The sequence below is a fragment of the Gobio gobio genome (assembly GCF_949357685.1).
Source record: "Gobio gobio genome assembly, chromosome: 9".
Lineage (NCBI taxonomy): Eukaryota > Metazoa > Chordata > Actinopteri > Cypriniformes > Gobionidae > Gobio > Gobio gobio.
Window position 1 is genome coordinate 43,209,686 of NC_137115.1, and position 16,946 is coordinate 43,226,631.

General features: G+C 39.0%; 1 protein-coding gene across 2 annotated transcripts in view; it reads right to left on the reverse strand.

The window, feature by feature from the left end:
- Positions 1–48: 48 nt before the first annotated feature.
- dennd4a (DENN/MADD domain containing 4A) overlaps positions 49–16,946 on the reverse strand; it is a 37,917-nt gene continuing 21,019 nt past the window's right edge. For both annotated transcript variants that reach the window (XM_079825752.1, XM_079825753.1), the window contains 13 exons: positions 16,376–16,520; positions 13,824–13,946; positions 12,031–12,150; positions 10,180–11,072; positions 9,501–9,726; positions 7,152–7,243; positions 6,890–7,065; positions 6,701–6,806; positions 5,802–6,020; positions 5,560–5,677; positions 4,609–4,771; positions 4,439–4,503; positions 49–2,212 (listed from right to left, as the gene is read on the reverse strand). In XM_079825752.1, coding sequence (XP_079681878.1) covers positions 2,076–2,212; positions 4,439–4,503; positions 4,609–4,771; positions 5,560–5,677; positions 5,802–6,020; positions 6,701–6,806; positions 6,890–7,065; positions 7,152–7,243; positions 9,501–9,726; positions 10,180–11,072; positions 12,031–12,150; positions 13,824–13,946; positions 16,376–16,520 — 2,583 coding nt within the window. In that variant the 3' untranslated portion in view covers positions 49–2,075. The remainder of the gene's footprint in view (positions 2,213–4,438; positions 4,504–4,608; positions 4,772–5,559; positions 5,678–5,801; positions 6,021–6,700; positions 6,807–6,889; positions 7,066–7,151; positions 7,244–9,500; positions 9,727–10,179; positions 11,073–12,030; positions 12,151–13,823; positions 13,947–16,375; positions 16,521–16,946) is intronic.

Here is a 16,946-nt window from a genome sequence, read left to right on the forward strand (position 1 = left end):
CTCTCATTCATTGAGCAAACCAGTGGCAGCAACACAAACATACCGGAGTCGATTTAAGTGTGTTTATTTACAGTTCTAAACAATTTGATAGACCTGGCTCAGATCTGACAAAATGATATATACAAATATAAATAGAAGTAACAAAAGGAGTGATATGTAAAGCACATTGCCCTAACATAAAATTATATGTTAAAAAAAACAAACAAACAAAACAATCACCTTACACATTAACCGCTTTAAATTACCGTAGCTTGTCATGAAAATGGTCCGTTTGTTTCACTACCATGCCATTGGACGTAAAAAGCAGGTTATAGAAAAACTGCTTAAGTAATAACAGCAGTGTAAATTGGATATTTTTGTAGTTTTACACAGCATCAGGTCAATAAACAAAGGGTTTTTTCCTCCCAAAAATGTATTAGGGCAGTATTATCTGTTTTTTTTTTTTTTTTGTCCACTTGGGGCATTAACATCAATATGTCATTGTGTAATTACATGTATAATTTTCTTTCCCATAATCCACTGTACTTGTCAGCGATCTCCTTACCAACCACACGGACTCAAAAGTGCATCTTCAATTAACATTATGAGAAAAATGAACAGCGTTAAAATTTAACAGTTCCAGTTACAGCATATTTAATTTGAGAAGAGTTAATGAGTAAATAAGTGCAGGTACTTTGTTTTATGTATCTTGACAACAGGGAGCCGTGTTTATGCATCATTGCACAATATAAAGCAATGTAGTAAAAAAAAACACAAAAAAACAAAAGACGTACCTTCATGTCAAACACTTTTTTATGCAAGTGTGTGTAAAATGCTGACTTCATATTCATATTAACAGTCCATTTTTTCTTCATACTAGCTATGCTCTTTATACCCTGTTGTAAATTTGTCTCCGTACTGTTCTTTGCCCCAAGGTAAGGCATTTCTCAGTTCAAAAATCTCATGAAACATATTTCTCGCCATGTAAACTGTGAGTCATGAGTTTATATTTGGTCCAGTTCTGTACCTCAAGACAACAGTGTCACTGACGGTCACCATACGACTGGTCTCCAGGACCAGGACGACAAACAGCACACGCTCAAAAGAGAAACCTATACACTACGAACAGTCTTTACAAATGAAGACACGTCAATTATAACAAATTCCAGTTTTAAAATATAACTGTATAATACAAATATTCAAAATAATAATAGGCTATGTACACAAAAGACTCTTTGTATGTGAAATATACAAGTGCTCCTAGACGGCCAAAAGAGGACTGTGTTTGTTGGGGTCGCTCATTGTGCTTCTATGCGTCCTAAACGTGATCAGTTTGATTGTTCTACAGCTACTGGTCCCGAATCCACTCCATGATTCACTCGACGTGAACGAATGGAGCGATGGAATGACCTGAGCACAATGATATTGCTCCTAATCTACAATGACCTCTGAACTCAAGTTTACCTGAGCGGTGCTAGATGATTCGAATATGACCCCAAGCTTCCAAACGGGGTCAAGACAATAGGCAGATGGAAGAGCAAAAGTGAAAGGGGGAATATAAGGTAATGAACATGATTACAGGCCATACTCTGCAAGAACAGAGAAAAAAGTTCTCGCTTGGTTTGGGAGTTCTCGCTGCTTGTTCTCGACATATCATCGGAGCAGAACTTTTTTCTTGTGGGCGTCCGAGAACTATTGTGTGATTGGTCAGAAATTTAAAGTGGGCGGGGTTAACGCGGAGAAACGAAATTGTTCGGTACCTGCTTTTCTCGTGAGGTATGGAATGCCCAGGCCAGAACGAACTCTGTTCTCGTTCTTGCCACCTCGAGAAAACGAACACATTTCTCTGTTCTTGCGGAGTATGTACCAAGCTTTAGGTGGCATATTCACAGGAAGTGTATGAAGAAGAACAGTCACATAGACAGACGGGAACGTTTTTGAAGGAGACCTCATGGGAGCCAGAGGTAGCTTTGGTTATGACGAATGTTCAGGATCGCATGAATGAAAGTGTTGCTTCTTTGGATGGGCCCTGGACATCTAGGACGCCTTCCCGTGTGATGGATGTGAGGAGCGAGGGAGGAATGAGAGGAGAAGAATCACAGATTGGGCAGCCCAAAGGTTCTCCTGCACTCCATGACTCCAGCGCTGGGTGGCCGGTCACAATTGTGAGTCATCTTGACCTGGCTGGGCGTCAAACGGTCATATGCCATTTTGTATTCACGGTCGAATGCATCTGTGAGAATAAATGAAGATGTTAGGAATGATGCTAGTGCTCACGTTGAGTGAATTCATAGATGTACATTATCGTTCAAAAATTTGAGGTCAGCAAGATTTTGAAAGAGGTATCTTATGCTTACTTTATTTGATCAAAAAATACAGTGCAAACAGTAATACTGTGTGAAATATTCTTACCATTTCAAATTACTGTTTTCTATTTTATTTTCTGTAAAATGTTATGTATTCCTGTGATGGCAACGCTGAATTTATTTTCAGCAGCCATTCAGTGTCACATGATCCTTCAGAAATTATTCTAATATGCTGATTCAGTGAACAAGAAACATTTAAAGGGTTAGTTCACCCAAAAATGAAAATTCTGTCATTAATTACTTACCCTCATGTCGTTCGACACCCGTAAGACCTCCGTTCATCTTCGGAACACAAATGAAGATATTTTTGTTGAAATCTGATGGCTCTGAAAGGCCTCCATTGGCACAATGCACGGTTCACTCTCAATACCCTTAAAAGGTACTAAAGACGTCGTTACAAAGTCCATCTCACTACAGTGGTTCTAAAATAACTTTATGAATCGGCGATAATAGTTTTTGTGCGCAAAAAAACCCTAAATAACGACTTATATAGTGATGACGATTTCAAAACACGGCATCATGAAGCTTCGAAGCGTTATGAATCAGTGAGTCGAATCATGATTCGGATCGCGTGTCAAACCGCCAAACTGCTGAAATTTGGCGATCCAACCTGCTGATTCGACTCACTGATTCATAACGCTTTGAAGCTTCATGACGCGTGGTTTTTATCACTATATAAGTCGTTATTTAGGGTTTTTTTGCGCACAAAAACTATTCTCGCCGATTCATAAAGTTATTGTAGAACCAGTGTAGTGAGATGGACTTTGTAACGACGTCTTTAGTACCTTTTAAGGGTATTGAGAGTGAACCGTGCATTGTGCCAATGGAGGCCTTTCAGAGCCATCAGATTTCAACTAAAATATCTTCATTTGTGTTCCGAAGATGAACGGAGGTCTTACGGGTGTCGAACGACATGAGGGTAAGTAATTAATGACAGAATTTTCATTTTTGGGTGAACTAACCCTTTAATGTTGAAACGGTTGCACTGCGTAATATTGTGGAAATCATGATAATTTTTTTGCAGAAAGTTCAAAAAGCTGAGAGCAAGATTTTTCAAGAAAGTCTTACAATGTAAATGTCTTTACTGTCAATTTTGATTAATTTAATGCATCCTTGTTGTATAAAAGTCATTTATTTTGGAACACGGACAGTCGTGGCCTAATGGTAAGGGAGTCAGACTTCTCAATACCGGCAGGAAATGATGAGTGGCCCTTGAGTAAGGCACCTAACCCCCAATCGCTCCACGGGTGCCACAGCAAAAATGGCTGCCAACTGCTCTGTGTGTGTGTACGGTTTGCAATGTGTGTGTTCATTACTCACTACTCCTAACAGCCCCTTTCACACTGGGAATTCTAGAAACTTAGTTATAGGAACCAGCCACTAAGGTGGTTCCACTAGGGCGATTTTCTTGATTGCAGTCGCACCGCCAGTAGGAACTCTGAAGTGACGCAAGCCACGCTTGTTGTTGTGATTTTTATTTTAACGGCACGGCGGACATTAATTTTGACGGCGCTGGGAACGCCCGAGCCTGAACACACAGCTCTCCCATTCTCCATCTGTTTAACAGTCCAGTCTAATACATTATTAGAAGAAAGATAGTATATGAAAAAGTATTATCGTTTGCTGTGTGGTTGATGTTCAGTGTCGCTAGATGAGCAGAAATACATAATCATGTTGTTTCGCTTGGTCCCCTCAAAGTAGCATTGGGTTTCCTTATTAGCGTAAAGGTTGAACGGTCCATCTATCACTGTTTTTTATGTTCATGGAGTAAATTTATTGGAAATAATCTGTGTGTGTACACTGCTTTTTTTAAATGGCGGGTGCTGGTGTTTCACGTACATCCGGCCTGGTAGTTCCTATTGTGCTGGGTTAGAGCTAATTTAGTTCCCCCAAAAGGCATTCCAAGAACTAAAATCGTTCCCAGTTCCTGCGGTGCAAACACACTTCCGCCATTAGTTCTAGGAACTGTGAAAAGGTTCCTTCAGTGTGAAAGCCCCTAAAGTGTGTGCAGTAACTTGGATGGGTTTAATATAAATGACAAATACTGAGTATGGGTTACCATACTTGGCCTTGAAACTTCACAGTTAACTCACCGATATTTATGCTACTCTTGCCCAAAGCCACCAAAGACAGGAACAGGATGTCTCTATATAAGCTCCTGCATATGAAAAAATAACAATAAATTAGTCATTAGGAAGAGCTTGTCAAAATTGTTATTTAAACAGATTGTTTCTGTGCTGAGGCATATTTCTTGTTTTCCTACCGTTGTCTGACAAAGCCCAGTCTGGTGCCCAGTATCTGCAGTATCTGACTCATAGGCTGATAGACATCGTTCCTCTGGATGCCCTTCACGACACTCTGCAGCCGCTCTAAGCTCACCACTTGCTCCTCCTCCCTCAGGGCGGCAGATACTGCAGGATTTGCACCTATTAAAAAACATGAACAGAAATTATGTAGATGGCCAGTACCTGCTTGTGATGTTCATGCAAAACTACTGCAGCTGCTGAAGTGTTTTGAGGAGGTTTTAGTATATTTGGTGCTTTCCCTAATGTTTCTATGCAGTTGCTAGGGTGTTCTGGGTGGTTGCTTATTGGCCTACAGTGCTGTTATTGTTCAAGTTGAAGTACTAAAATGACAAACTAAATATAATTTTTTTTTTTAAATGACAAAAGCAAAATTACTAAAATGAAAAGAAAAACAATGAAATATAAATTTATTCTAAAACTACAATACTAGTTCAGCAGGCAGAAACGGCATGTTTTAGGGGACATTTACATGACACCATTTTCAATTAAAAATGGAAAGCTTTTTCTGCGTTTTGGCCATTCATTTAAAACACAATCCTTTGAAAATGTGTTTCAAAGTGCAAGTTTTTGAAACTACAAAAACACAAATTTGTGAAAACGGGGATGTCATGCGCATGTGTATTACGTGTTCAGTCTATAGGCGTGTAGTTTTTCTTTACAAAGTGACAATGCCAACTATTGGCCTGGCTGCCAAATACAGCATTTTTAATAATTTTCGCAAAAAATGAAAAGTTGTCATATAAATGTGTCCTTAGAAAAATAATGCCACACCTTTCCTCAACAAAAAGCCTCATGGTTTATGTTCGTAGCATAAACAGGATCATTCCTTGCAAATATAAATCGTGCACATTGACAGTAACAAAGCTTACTTTTCACTGTGCAAATGAGTTTGTAGGACATATTCTTACAATATGATTTCCAGAGCAAGTAGCAGGGCTGAATGGGGTCCTGATGCAGCCTGGGGTTGTCCCACAGGATCTGGACCAAGACATTTTTACTGTCTTCTGATGCAGAACTTTGCAGAGCCTGCAAGAAAACACACAATACTGATGCAAGCTGGTATGGAGAAATACAGTGGCATCACCAATAGTTTCTAGCATCTATTCCTTCATGGGAAGAGGAACGTCATGTGAGAATTCTTGAGACCCACCTGAGCATCTTTGCTGTAGTGTTTGGAGCTCAGATAGAGTCCCGGCAGGCTGCTGGGCAGGTCCAGCCTACGGAAAAACCACACCAGGTTCCAGAACACAATGGGGTGGTGATCCACAATGGCTGCAGATGAGATGGCCTGGTCTCCCTCGTTTTCCAGCAAGCTCTCCAGTTCTTTCCAAAGTACCAGAGGGCTCAGGTAGGGCACGGTAACTGGCTCCTACAGCAAAGAAAGACTAAAATAACTACTAGCCTAATGAATTTAACCAACGTTTGAGCCACAAACTTATAATTATAATATTACATAATGCCATATTTATGTTTTATTTATGTTCCCGCCTCCTTCTTCCCTTAAGCCTTTATCATTGATACAACATGTATATTAGTTCCCCTAACTTTACAACAAATCCTTTCAACTCAACAGTATTTATAACAGAAAATGAATTAAAAATATAAGTATAAAAAAAAACTTAAATTGTAGTGGCATTAGCACCAAGCCTAAACAAAAAGCGAAACGTAAACTACCAATGTGTGGGAAATGTACATAAACTTAGACTGCAAATAAATTTAGACTCATGTACCTCTCTCATTCGGAACTAAATCAAATGTGTGTTGTGCATGTTTTGGGTCTGTGTACGTTGCGTTACTTCAGGTTTTTTTTTAACGTACATGGACCCAAAACAAATGGATAGTTTCTGCCTGCTAGATGTTATTGCATTATATAATTTGCTCTAGAATATAAATTGCAGCACGTTTCAGATGAATCAAGACTTGTATTCTGGAAAATATGGTACATTGTATTACATATCACTATTAATACCATAATAAAGTGATGATTCCAAAATAAGATTCCAAAACAATGAAATTTAAAGAATTGTAGATTGAGGAACGTATTCTTACAGGGTCTTTTTTGCCATTGCTGGATAGATTGCCAGTGACATCATAAACTTGTGGAAGTTTATCTTCATTGTCTGTCTGGCAAGTATGTACGTCTTGAGAGGGGGATCTGATTAGAAACAGAAGAAAACTGTTAAAAATGGTGATTATCTCCACAGAAATGTCTGCTAATTTGATTGGAGACCAAATTACCTTTCCTGGTCACTCAGGTCTCTGATGTCCACATTGAGCAGGGGCAGAAATGGAGAGCCACAAAACGGGCATGTGCTATTGAGGTTGGAGTCGTCAGCTGTCCAACCAGCCATGATCTCTTCATCATACACCAAACTCTCACAGGTGTTACAGCGTGAACAACTGGACATACGTACCTGGAAAGCCAATCAAAGTTCGTCTCAATACCTCCTGCTACAGTAATACTTAAACATGTGTGTCATTCAAAGTAAGAAAAACTCACTTCAATGGCGTAATTCTGCATGGACTGAGTGAGGCTGGAATCAGAACACACGTCTGAGGTCTGCTGAGCTTTCGTTATTGTCAGCGACGGACCTAAAGGACAAAAGACAAAACAAAAGGCCGTCATTCTGCGGCAAAAGGCGCTCTGAAGAGATGTTTTTCATCAGAGAGCAATCTTCTCCAAGTCATATTTCAAGGTGATTGCCTGCAGGGATTATGAATGCTAATTCTGAATGAGGAGAGAGGCTCTACAGAAGTCTGGGATAAGAGCATGTATGCGGATGTGAGTGATTGGGGAGCACTCCAGCACAACCCCAGTCAGCCTGATTAAAGAGCCCCTCTCAGGCCCCATTACTGCAGAGCCAGACACACTCACAGCCCTGTCTACTGGCCTACTTCGGCAGCTGCTGGACCAGAAACAATGAACGACACACAGCACTCCATATGCAAAAACATGCTTAAAGGGGTACTTCAGCGCTGGGAAGATGAATGTGTATTTAAACTGGGTCATTTATGTAGTAGAAATGTGAAATTATTTTTGAATTTGGTGCCTTGTAGACAGAGAAAAGACATTTATTTTTGTCTCATGTGGATGAAAGACAACAACTCCCAGAATGCACTTGCTTCGCTGCCCTACGAGGCCACTCCCAAAGCCACGGCTACTGGTTATATCACTTGCCCACCGCGGCATCGTTCAGTTAGAGAATATTAAAAACTGAGCGTGTCTTTTCAATAACGTGAGTGAGCCGAACAAAAGTCACGACACAAATGCAGCAGGAGTCAGATTTCATTCATCACGAGATTAAAGAGCTGAGCAGAGCTGAGGTAAGCGCGGCTGTCATTCTCGACGCGTGTCCAGTCTGGCGCGTTATCAGATCATGCCAATGAAAGCTTAACTTTCATAGGAATTCATTGAAAAGTTCACTTTGCTCCGTAGCGCTCCGTTATGAATGCCTGAGCTGAGCGGCCGTGCGCATTTACATTCTGTGAGTGAGATCTCTCCCCTATGGGAGGTTGAAAACATGCGGGACTAGCTCCTTCTACTGGCGGTAGTCTTTAGCCTCTGGCCAAAAAAACCCTCAGATGACGCAAAATGACGATATTTGCGTCAACGGAGGATTTTTTCCAGAAATAAAATGCATAATTCTCTCGTCTCAGGGGGACAAGAGAGGGGAAAAGTATGATAATTTGAATATACTACTGGGTTTCTACTGATACAAGGCTTAATGCTAAATTGCTGAAGTAACCCTTTAATCACCTTCCCAAAGCATCATGCATAATGGCCCGGTAAAGCTACAAATAAGGTCCTCTTTACAATTGAACTGTTCACAATTAGACTTACCCCTCTTTAACACGTATTCATTTCAAACATAACTTCCTTCTCTTGCTTTGCTTCTCTAATTTTACAACACTGTAACCTTGACAAAGGACCGAAATATACCGAGAATTACTCATGAAAAAGCCTGATGGGTAATTTTCTAGCTCACCGTCTATTTTTAGTCTATTTTATTCAGTGGGAACCTCAAAGATTTGCCTGAACAGAGGGGAGGCATTTCAAATGAACATTACTTATCAATATTAAAATGTGCTGCAAGTAATTCCAGCCATTTTGCTAAGTTCCACCATTTCGCTTACTTCATCCACATGTCCTCAATTCACTGTCTAGAAAACCAAATGTCAGATAACCCAAACAAAAAATAAATCTGAGGTAGAAAGAGATTAGCTAAAAAAGAAAAGAAAAAAGTGTGGGTCGCTGTGTTGACTCATTTGGCTAATTACAAAGCCCATCCCATGTGACATCCCATTTTTTATTGTGCGAGATAAATATCAAATGTGAAATTATAAAAACATGTTTTTATATTGTAAAAAAGAAAATTGTTTTAATGCAATATATTATTTTAATGCAACAGTCGCCAAGAGAAACTCCCTAGAAAAATACAACACAAACACATTAAGCATTAAAATATTAAAATATAATACTATTAAAAACTCGGACAGTCAATAATAAAATAACCATGATTAATGTCATAATCTCCGATCAGACTTTAAAAAGCAAAATAATACAGTAAATGTTAACTACATTAATTTGTTTAATTGTTTATATTTATATATTTTATTTTATATTTATGGTTTAATTTTTTGAAAAATGTCAGGAGACTTCAATTCTGTGATGTAGTAGGGACATATTATCAGTGGTATTTAAAAATTCTAACAGCAGATGACGGTTTCTGGATATATTTATAAGAAAACATGCAAAGCATTGAAAGGCGTAAAATAAAAACTACTGTCTGAGATGTAGATAACATTGTTATTTCATGAGTAAAGCGAACAGTGAACGCCACACACTCACCAGTGAGGGAGGACTGGCGGAAGAGTCGAGGTGGTGCGGATGGACTTTCTAGGCAGTGGCTGCCCCTGTAAGGGCTCCTTTTGGGCCGCGTGACGGACTGGGCGGCATCCCGCTGGGGGGAAGAGAGCCCTTCAGGGTCTACACAGGAATCACTCTCGATCAGAGAGGAGCAATCAGGGTCACCTGACCCCAGTGAAGACACACTGACCCGGTCAGAGTTTAAATCCTGGTGAGGGTGAGAAAAAAAAGGTGAATAGAGATTTATGTTCGATGTATGATGTATGATATTAAGGTTGCATTTATTTGATACAGTAAAAACTTCTATTTTAATACAGTTTAAATTGTTATTAATTGTTTGTGATGCAAAGCTGAATTTTCAGGATCATTACTCCAGTCTTCAGAGTCACATGATCCTTCAGAAATCATTCTAATATGCTGATTTGGTTTGCAACAATATAATCAATTATCAATGTTGAAAACAGTTGTGCTGCTTTTTTTTCCTCAGCGTTTATTTGATTTGTAACAATTTAAATGCCTTTACTGTCACTTTTTAATCTATTTAATGCATCCTTGATGAATACAATTTTTTTATTTCTGAAAAAAAGGGAGAGGTAAAGAGAGCCGACGAAGACAAGGCCTTCATTTCCTGAACTTCATAAATGGGTAATGTCATGAATACCTGTGCAATGGATGTCTGGGAGGAAAGCCGTGAATACAGTCGGCTGGCTTTCTCAGCGACGCCCTTCCCAGCAGAGAGGAAGCTGCTCTTGAACACATCCAGGGTCGGGGTGAGCAGAGAGTCCATGGAGAAAGAGGAAGAAGAGGGAGTAGGTGAGGAAGGGGAGGCCAGGGAGGTGGGCCGCTGCTCCCTGGCCCTGCGCACTCGACCCTGAGGAAGGGAAGGCGAGGAGAAGAGTCGTGTTCGTGGCTGAGGTTGGAGTTGGGAGGTGCAGGGGGAGCCGGCCGAGGCGGACATGCAGGGAGAGCTGTGAGGGGACGGGGTTTGGAGCCCCTTGAGGTCCACACTGAGAGACCGCTGGCTTAACGGGCTACTCAGGTTGTTCATATAGTGATGAATCTCTTCAGCCAGGTCTCGGCGGGCGGAGGGGGTGTCCGCGTTATCCCCCTCACCGTGAACGTGAGTCTCAGCCACCATGAGGGATAGAGGATCAAACCCTGCTTCAATACCCGTCCTCTTAACCACACGGTTAAGAGCAGCGCTGCAGCTCACGCTCCTCTCCACGCCGATGTGCTCCCTCTCCATGGCAACTCTCTTCTCCATGGCAACCGTGCAGCTAGCAGTTCTCTCCACAGCAACTTTAGGTGGGCTCACAACGCCCCCCACTGCTTCCATTTCTATCAGTGCTGCAACAGATTCAGTACAGAGTTCTTCTACCGTCTTATCCGGGGTTAGATCCAGTGTACTGGGCCTAACAGGCTTTTCTCCGAAAATATTCAGGGAGTTTGGCCTTTTTGTCTTTGGGAGGGCTTCAGAAAGGAAATTTCTGGTTTCCCCATTGGTTGCAGATGGAAGGGATGAATCCTCTATCTTTGAGAGGACAGTCTGAGACACTGAACATTCAAATGAAAGGAAAAACAAACAGACACTTGTCAAAAAGAAGCAAATAAACAAGTAGTTTAACAACTTGCAGTGCCAAACATTACCACTAGGTGGAAGCAAAGAGATGTTCAGTGCAACTCGCATGTTTACAATCAAATACTAGTCTACTGCTTACTCAGGGGCTCAAGCATCCACGGAATGGCCGAGCACTAACAGAAAAACATGAAACGTTCTCCATTAATTTGATCCAATTAAAAAAACAAAAACGTTTGAGATTCAGGAACTTCTCCGATTGGTGCATCTCACATCAGGTCCCGGGCCGGCAGGTCATAAATACACACAATTCTACCATTATATTTAGCATTACAACATAACAACCTGACACAAAAGCCTGTGCTTTCAGTTTTTTCCACACTGATAAATTGCATTTTACGCAATTAACAGGTATATCAGCAAGAGAGCGACTCGTGACAACACTCGTGGAAAAAAACGTGTATTTTATTTTGGTTGGTAATATAGGCGGAGGGAGAACCAACTCTGTGGTGAGGCTAAGTAGATGCAATTCCACTTTAAAAATGCATACATTTATAAATGGTTTCACATTAGTTGTGTTGAAATTACCATTTTTACAGTATATTTATCTAATTTATAAATCTACTATTGTTCATTGTTAATTCATGTGTGTTCACTTATATGCTAAAGTTTGGGGATGGTAAAAATTTTCTTTTTATGATAGAAATCTTTTATGCTCACCAAGGCTGCATTTATTCAATTGAAAATGCAGATAATACAGTAACATTGTGAAATATTATTGCCAATTAAAATAACGGTTTTCTATTTTAATAATGTTTTCAAATGTAATTTATTCCTGTGATAGCAAAGCCAAATTTTTAGCAGCTATTACTTCAGTCCTCAGTGTCACACATACCCTTTGTGTGTTTAGGGACAAAAGAATTCTCCATTACTCACTTGAGCAAGAGTTTCTGTCCTTCTTCTCTTTCATGTCTGGAGAGGAGATCTGCTCCTCACCTCCTCCTAACCTCACCTCCTCTTTAGACAGAGAGTCATAGCCCTGATCAGACTGACCACCTGGAATCAAAACAATACACAGAAACAAACACTAAGACCGGTGGTTCTCAACTGATCTAAAGTTGACACTGATGGACAAAACACATTTAACATAATCTTGTTTTTTTCCTTCTATCAGCAACTCTTTTGGAGCAGACAAAATCTGTATTGACAATATTGACAAAACAAAATTGACAATTCCAGGCGAATCTGGAAATCTATATTAAATATTTTTGTTTTACTTTACAGATTTTGGGTGATTTGATGCAGGCTGGATAGAGACTCTTAGGAGAAAGGCTTATCATAGAACAGAACATCATAACCCATGATAACATAACATCAAAAAGGAGCTCTAATTTACTCTCCCATATTCTGTAATCGGGCAGAAACACACTGAAAGACTCTCACAGGGTAGCTGCTTCTGAGCCACACTAAGAAAGCAGACGGGGCATAAAGTTCACATCATAGCACTGCCTCCAGAGGTGAGCTAAAATAACACCATTAGTCATTCCTTCTTTCCTTTCCCTGCTCAGTCAGACTCCTGCTACACTTTTGTCTGCAAGTGCTCGCTAACTGTGAGTCTCTTCAGTTGAGTGTCTCAGATGTCCTCCGTGGGCATCACTGCCTATAGCTTTGGAATACTTCAAAAAGCTGTTCGAACATATAGAGGGGCTTTCTTCCCTGTCTTTTACCATATTCTCAGATATGAACCTGTTAATTTATTTTCATTTCATTACTTTGTGGAACACAAAGGAAGATATTTTGGAAAATGTATCTGTATATATCCATATAATGAAAGTTAATAGGGTCTAATGTTGTTTTGAACCATATTAACTTAATTTTACAGATAAAAATCACTTTAAATATACTATGAAAATATTGTACATAAATGTTCAAAAGTTTGGGACTGTAAGATTTTCCAGCAAGGATCCATTCAATTTATCAAAAGTAACAGTAATGCTACAAAAGATTTCTATTTTAAATAAATGCTGTTCTTTTGAATTTACAATCATCAAAGAATTCTGAAGAAATGTATCATGGTTACAAATAGCAGCACCACTATTATCAACATAATTAGAAATGTTTCTTGTGCACCAAATCAGCATATTAGAATGATTTCTGAAGGATCATGTGACACTAAAGACTGAAGTAATGGTGCTGAAAATTCAGCTTTGCCATCACATAAATAAATTACTTTTTAAAATGCATTAAAATAGAAAACATTTATTTTATATTGTAATAATATTACAGTTTTTACTGTATATTTTCAATCACTGCAGCGTTGGAGAGCATAAAAGACTTATTTTAAAAATCTTACTGACCCCAAACTTTTGAACAGTAGTGCATTTCCTAGTGAAATCATTCATTGTAATCACATTTTTGTTTTGTTTTGGAAGTTGCATTCAAAATTCATTTGGATCATCTGAGGGGGCATGTGAATGGGTGTAATGCTTTTGTTCGCTGAACCAAATGTGTTATACTAATGTGTGCTTGAAAAAGAGATAAAAGACTGAAAGCGAGAAAAAAAACGAGGTAGAGATGTCTTTTCACTCCCACAGTGAAAAATAATGACTCTCCTAGAGACTTGTGACGAGTTTGAAGAGGAGAGAGAGGCACGTTCTGTTGTGCCGAGAGCGCAGTGGAGGACTGATGATAGAAGGAGAACACAGACAGATTGAAGGCAGCCCGGGTACCTGTGCTGGATCTGTCATCACTGGAATCCATTTTAGTGAAGTCTGTGTCAATGGAAGCTCGCTCCGCAGAATCGTTAGAGCTGTCCAGACTGCCATGGCTGACGCTGTCGAGATCACTGGCATCTGCTCAGAAGAAAAAGTATGAAAGACAAAGTTAGGAGGAGAGCTAACAAGTAACATATTTCAAAACACCACAATTTGCAACATGAAAAGCTTTCTGCCCAGAGATTGCATCCTTTTTCAAAGTGGCAACAGAGCAAAAAGAGCAATCAAAGAACATGTGCTTACTGACTTTTCTGATCCAAAATAAAAAATAAGCTACATGGTAAAATGATGTAGAGGGCTTTCAAAGTACAGACAATATTCAGTAATAATAATTCCCCCAAAAATACTTTTTTAAATGTACTTTTTTTTTAAATAGTATTTTGATTTTTGTTTACCTAAAAAAGCTGAAAAGTTCATATTAAAAACCCTAACATACTGTACATAACAGCAATATTGTGAAATATATATATAAAAAAAATAAAAAATAAAAAACTGTTTTACTTTACGCAAATAATTTAATTCATTCCCGTGATGGCAAAGATTAACTATCTTTTCAGCAGCAATTGCAGATTTCAGTGCCACAAGACCCTCAGGGATCATTATAATATGTAGATTTGGTGTTTGAGAACATTTATTATTATTATTATATAATATTAATATATTATCAATGTTGAAAACAGTAATGCTGCTTAATATTTTTTTGTTTTTTTTCAGTAGCCTATACTTTGATTAATGGAAATCTCAAAGGTATAGTATTTAACATAAAAAAAAAATTGTATTAATGTTTATGTTTTTGGTGTCACTTTTGATCAATTATAATTCCTTAAAAAGAAATCTTACTGATACCAAACTTTTGAATGGTAGTTTGTATAACTTTAATATAAAGGACTGGACAAATGTATTGAAAAGTAAATGGCTCCAGTAGCATGCAATCAGCCAATTGGGTCTTTAGTCACTTTTGTGCATGACAAGGCAGCAGTTTGTTGGGGGTGGTGTGTGTTGAGGCAGCTTGTTTTAAATTACTAAAGCCCTCTTGTGCACTTCTCAAATATGCTGCTTACAGGGGGCTGTGTGAGAAAGAAGATCACATCAAGTACAGAATGTGAACTGTGGTGGCTGAGGAGGCGGCTATCGACTCATCTTAATTGGACTCATTAAAGCCTCTCTGGTTCAGCAGGCAGGCTGTATCAGGCCCGAGTGAGGAGGGGGGTTAGCTGGGAGATGGTACAGTACCTCCCTCAGGCACAAAACTCAAGTAATCCTGCCTCTTTGTAAAATGATGGAAAGTTTTTCTGACAGTGGGGAATGATATTGAGTCCATGCTCCCTTTTGACTATTGCGTCTCAAAGAAACAAGTCTGGTGATATAACTATTTTGAACAGAAATGTACTGGTGTGGAAATAGTCAGAATGATTATTACTTTGTAGAAGTAATGAATGTAGCTTTCAATGACCAGGCACAAACTCTATGGCCTTTGCCCAAAAATAAACTCTGTTCCAAAATCTAGTGAGCTGCCTTGGTGTCTGAGATTCCATTTTCCTAACCAAAATGGAATCTCAAAATAAGCCAATTTGGAAGGGATCAAATTCCAAGAATAATAGAGACTCAACAGACAATTGATTTCAATAGAGTTAGCCAATAGCATGTTGATTAGCTAAAACGCATTATTTAAAATAGCCATATTTATTTTAAATACAGTCAAACCAAACTTTTTTTCAGACACCTTCAAGATTTTCCTCACATTATCACAGTTTATTCGCTATAGTTTAGAAAATGGTAATAAATTATGACAAGAACTCAGAGTTAAACTGTGTCAGAACAAATTCATCTTGTCCAATGTCAGATAACTTTGATAGAAAGGTATGTAATGGATTACAATCAACCAATCAGCTGTCAGCTGTTAAATTTAAGTACACAATTAGATAATACCAATTTAGGTCAACCAATTACCAAGCAATGCTTAATTTTGTTCAGACTGTGATGTAAAAGGTTGCATTAACACTTAAGCAAAACATGGTCAGGTCAAAGTGTCTGAATAATTTTGGTCCCAAATTTTTATCAATTTTACTGGTAGTCCACTGTATGAAGAATTTTTGGGTATAATATGTCACAGTTTACTTTATTTTGCTATCCTCACTTACATAAATTAACTATAGTGTCTTGCACCCATTAGTAAAAAAATATATCTGGTGTCTGAATAATTTTTGGTTTTATATATAAAATAGTCATAATTGAGTAAATTGGGTAATTTGGGTAAACTCTGTCTCAATTCATTTTATTTAGAGATATGTAGATATGTTGCCTGCTTCGTCCTCTGTCTTGGATGGATTCTGTAGCTTTTACAGGACATTATCAGACCGTCAATGCTTTTTTTACAATTTGTCAATCTTAGAGGGCAGCATAATCATGTGTTGATTTTCTGGATTGGATCTGACTTTGTTTTTGCAGGCCATTTAAAAACTGTGTCCACTTCTGTGAAATGTGTGAAATTGAGTTGGGGATTTTACCAGAGAGATGGGTGTCTTTCGGGTGGGTGGTCTGCCTCCTCCATACTTGTTTGAACAGCACCACACCCCGAACCACATTTCTCAACTTTCCCCACAGGAAGTATCCCCCTCTGGTTGAGGAAGGCCATGTGCTCTCCAGAACGGCCTGGGGAGAGAAGAACACACACACACACACACACACAGATTAACTACATAATTCTACAGTGCAACGCCTCTTATTATCTTAAGTAGATTGTGTTGTCTCTCAAGGACTAGCTGTAATTACACTGATAGAATTGGAACAACACTCAGCTGCCCAGACTTATGTCTCTGTGAGTGTGTCCTCTTAGTATTTTGGGACAACTTGCAAAGCACAAGGGAAATTATTGCCAGTTACACATTTGTCTAATGATAACAGGCATGAGAAACAGAGGGATATGCCAGATCTGCTGCCAGCTTGAGGCCCTCAAGCATCAGCATATAATACACCTACATAGGACAAATTTGTTCTCTCTCTATTTATTCTGAAAGGAATTACACAAATCTGCTGTTGGTCAGTTTATTATGAAATCTACAGTGGCTTTTCAGATTT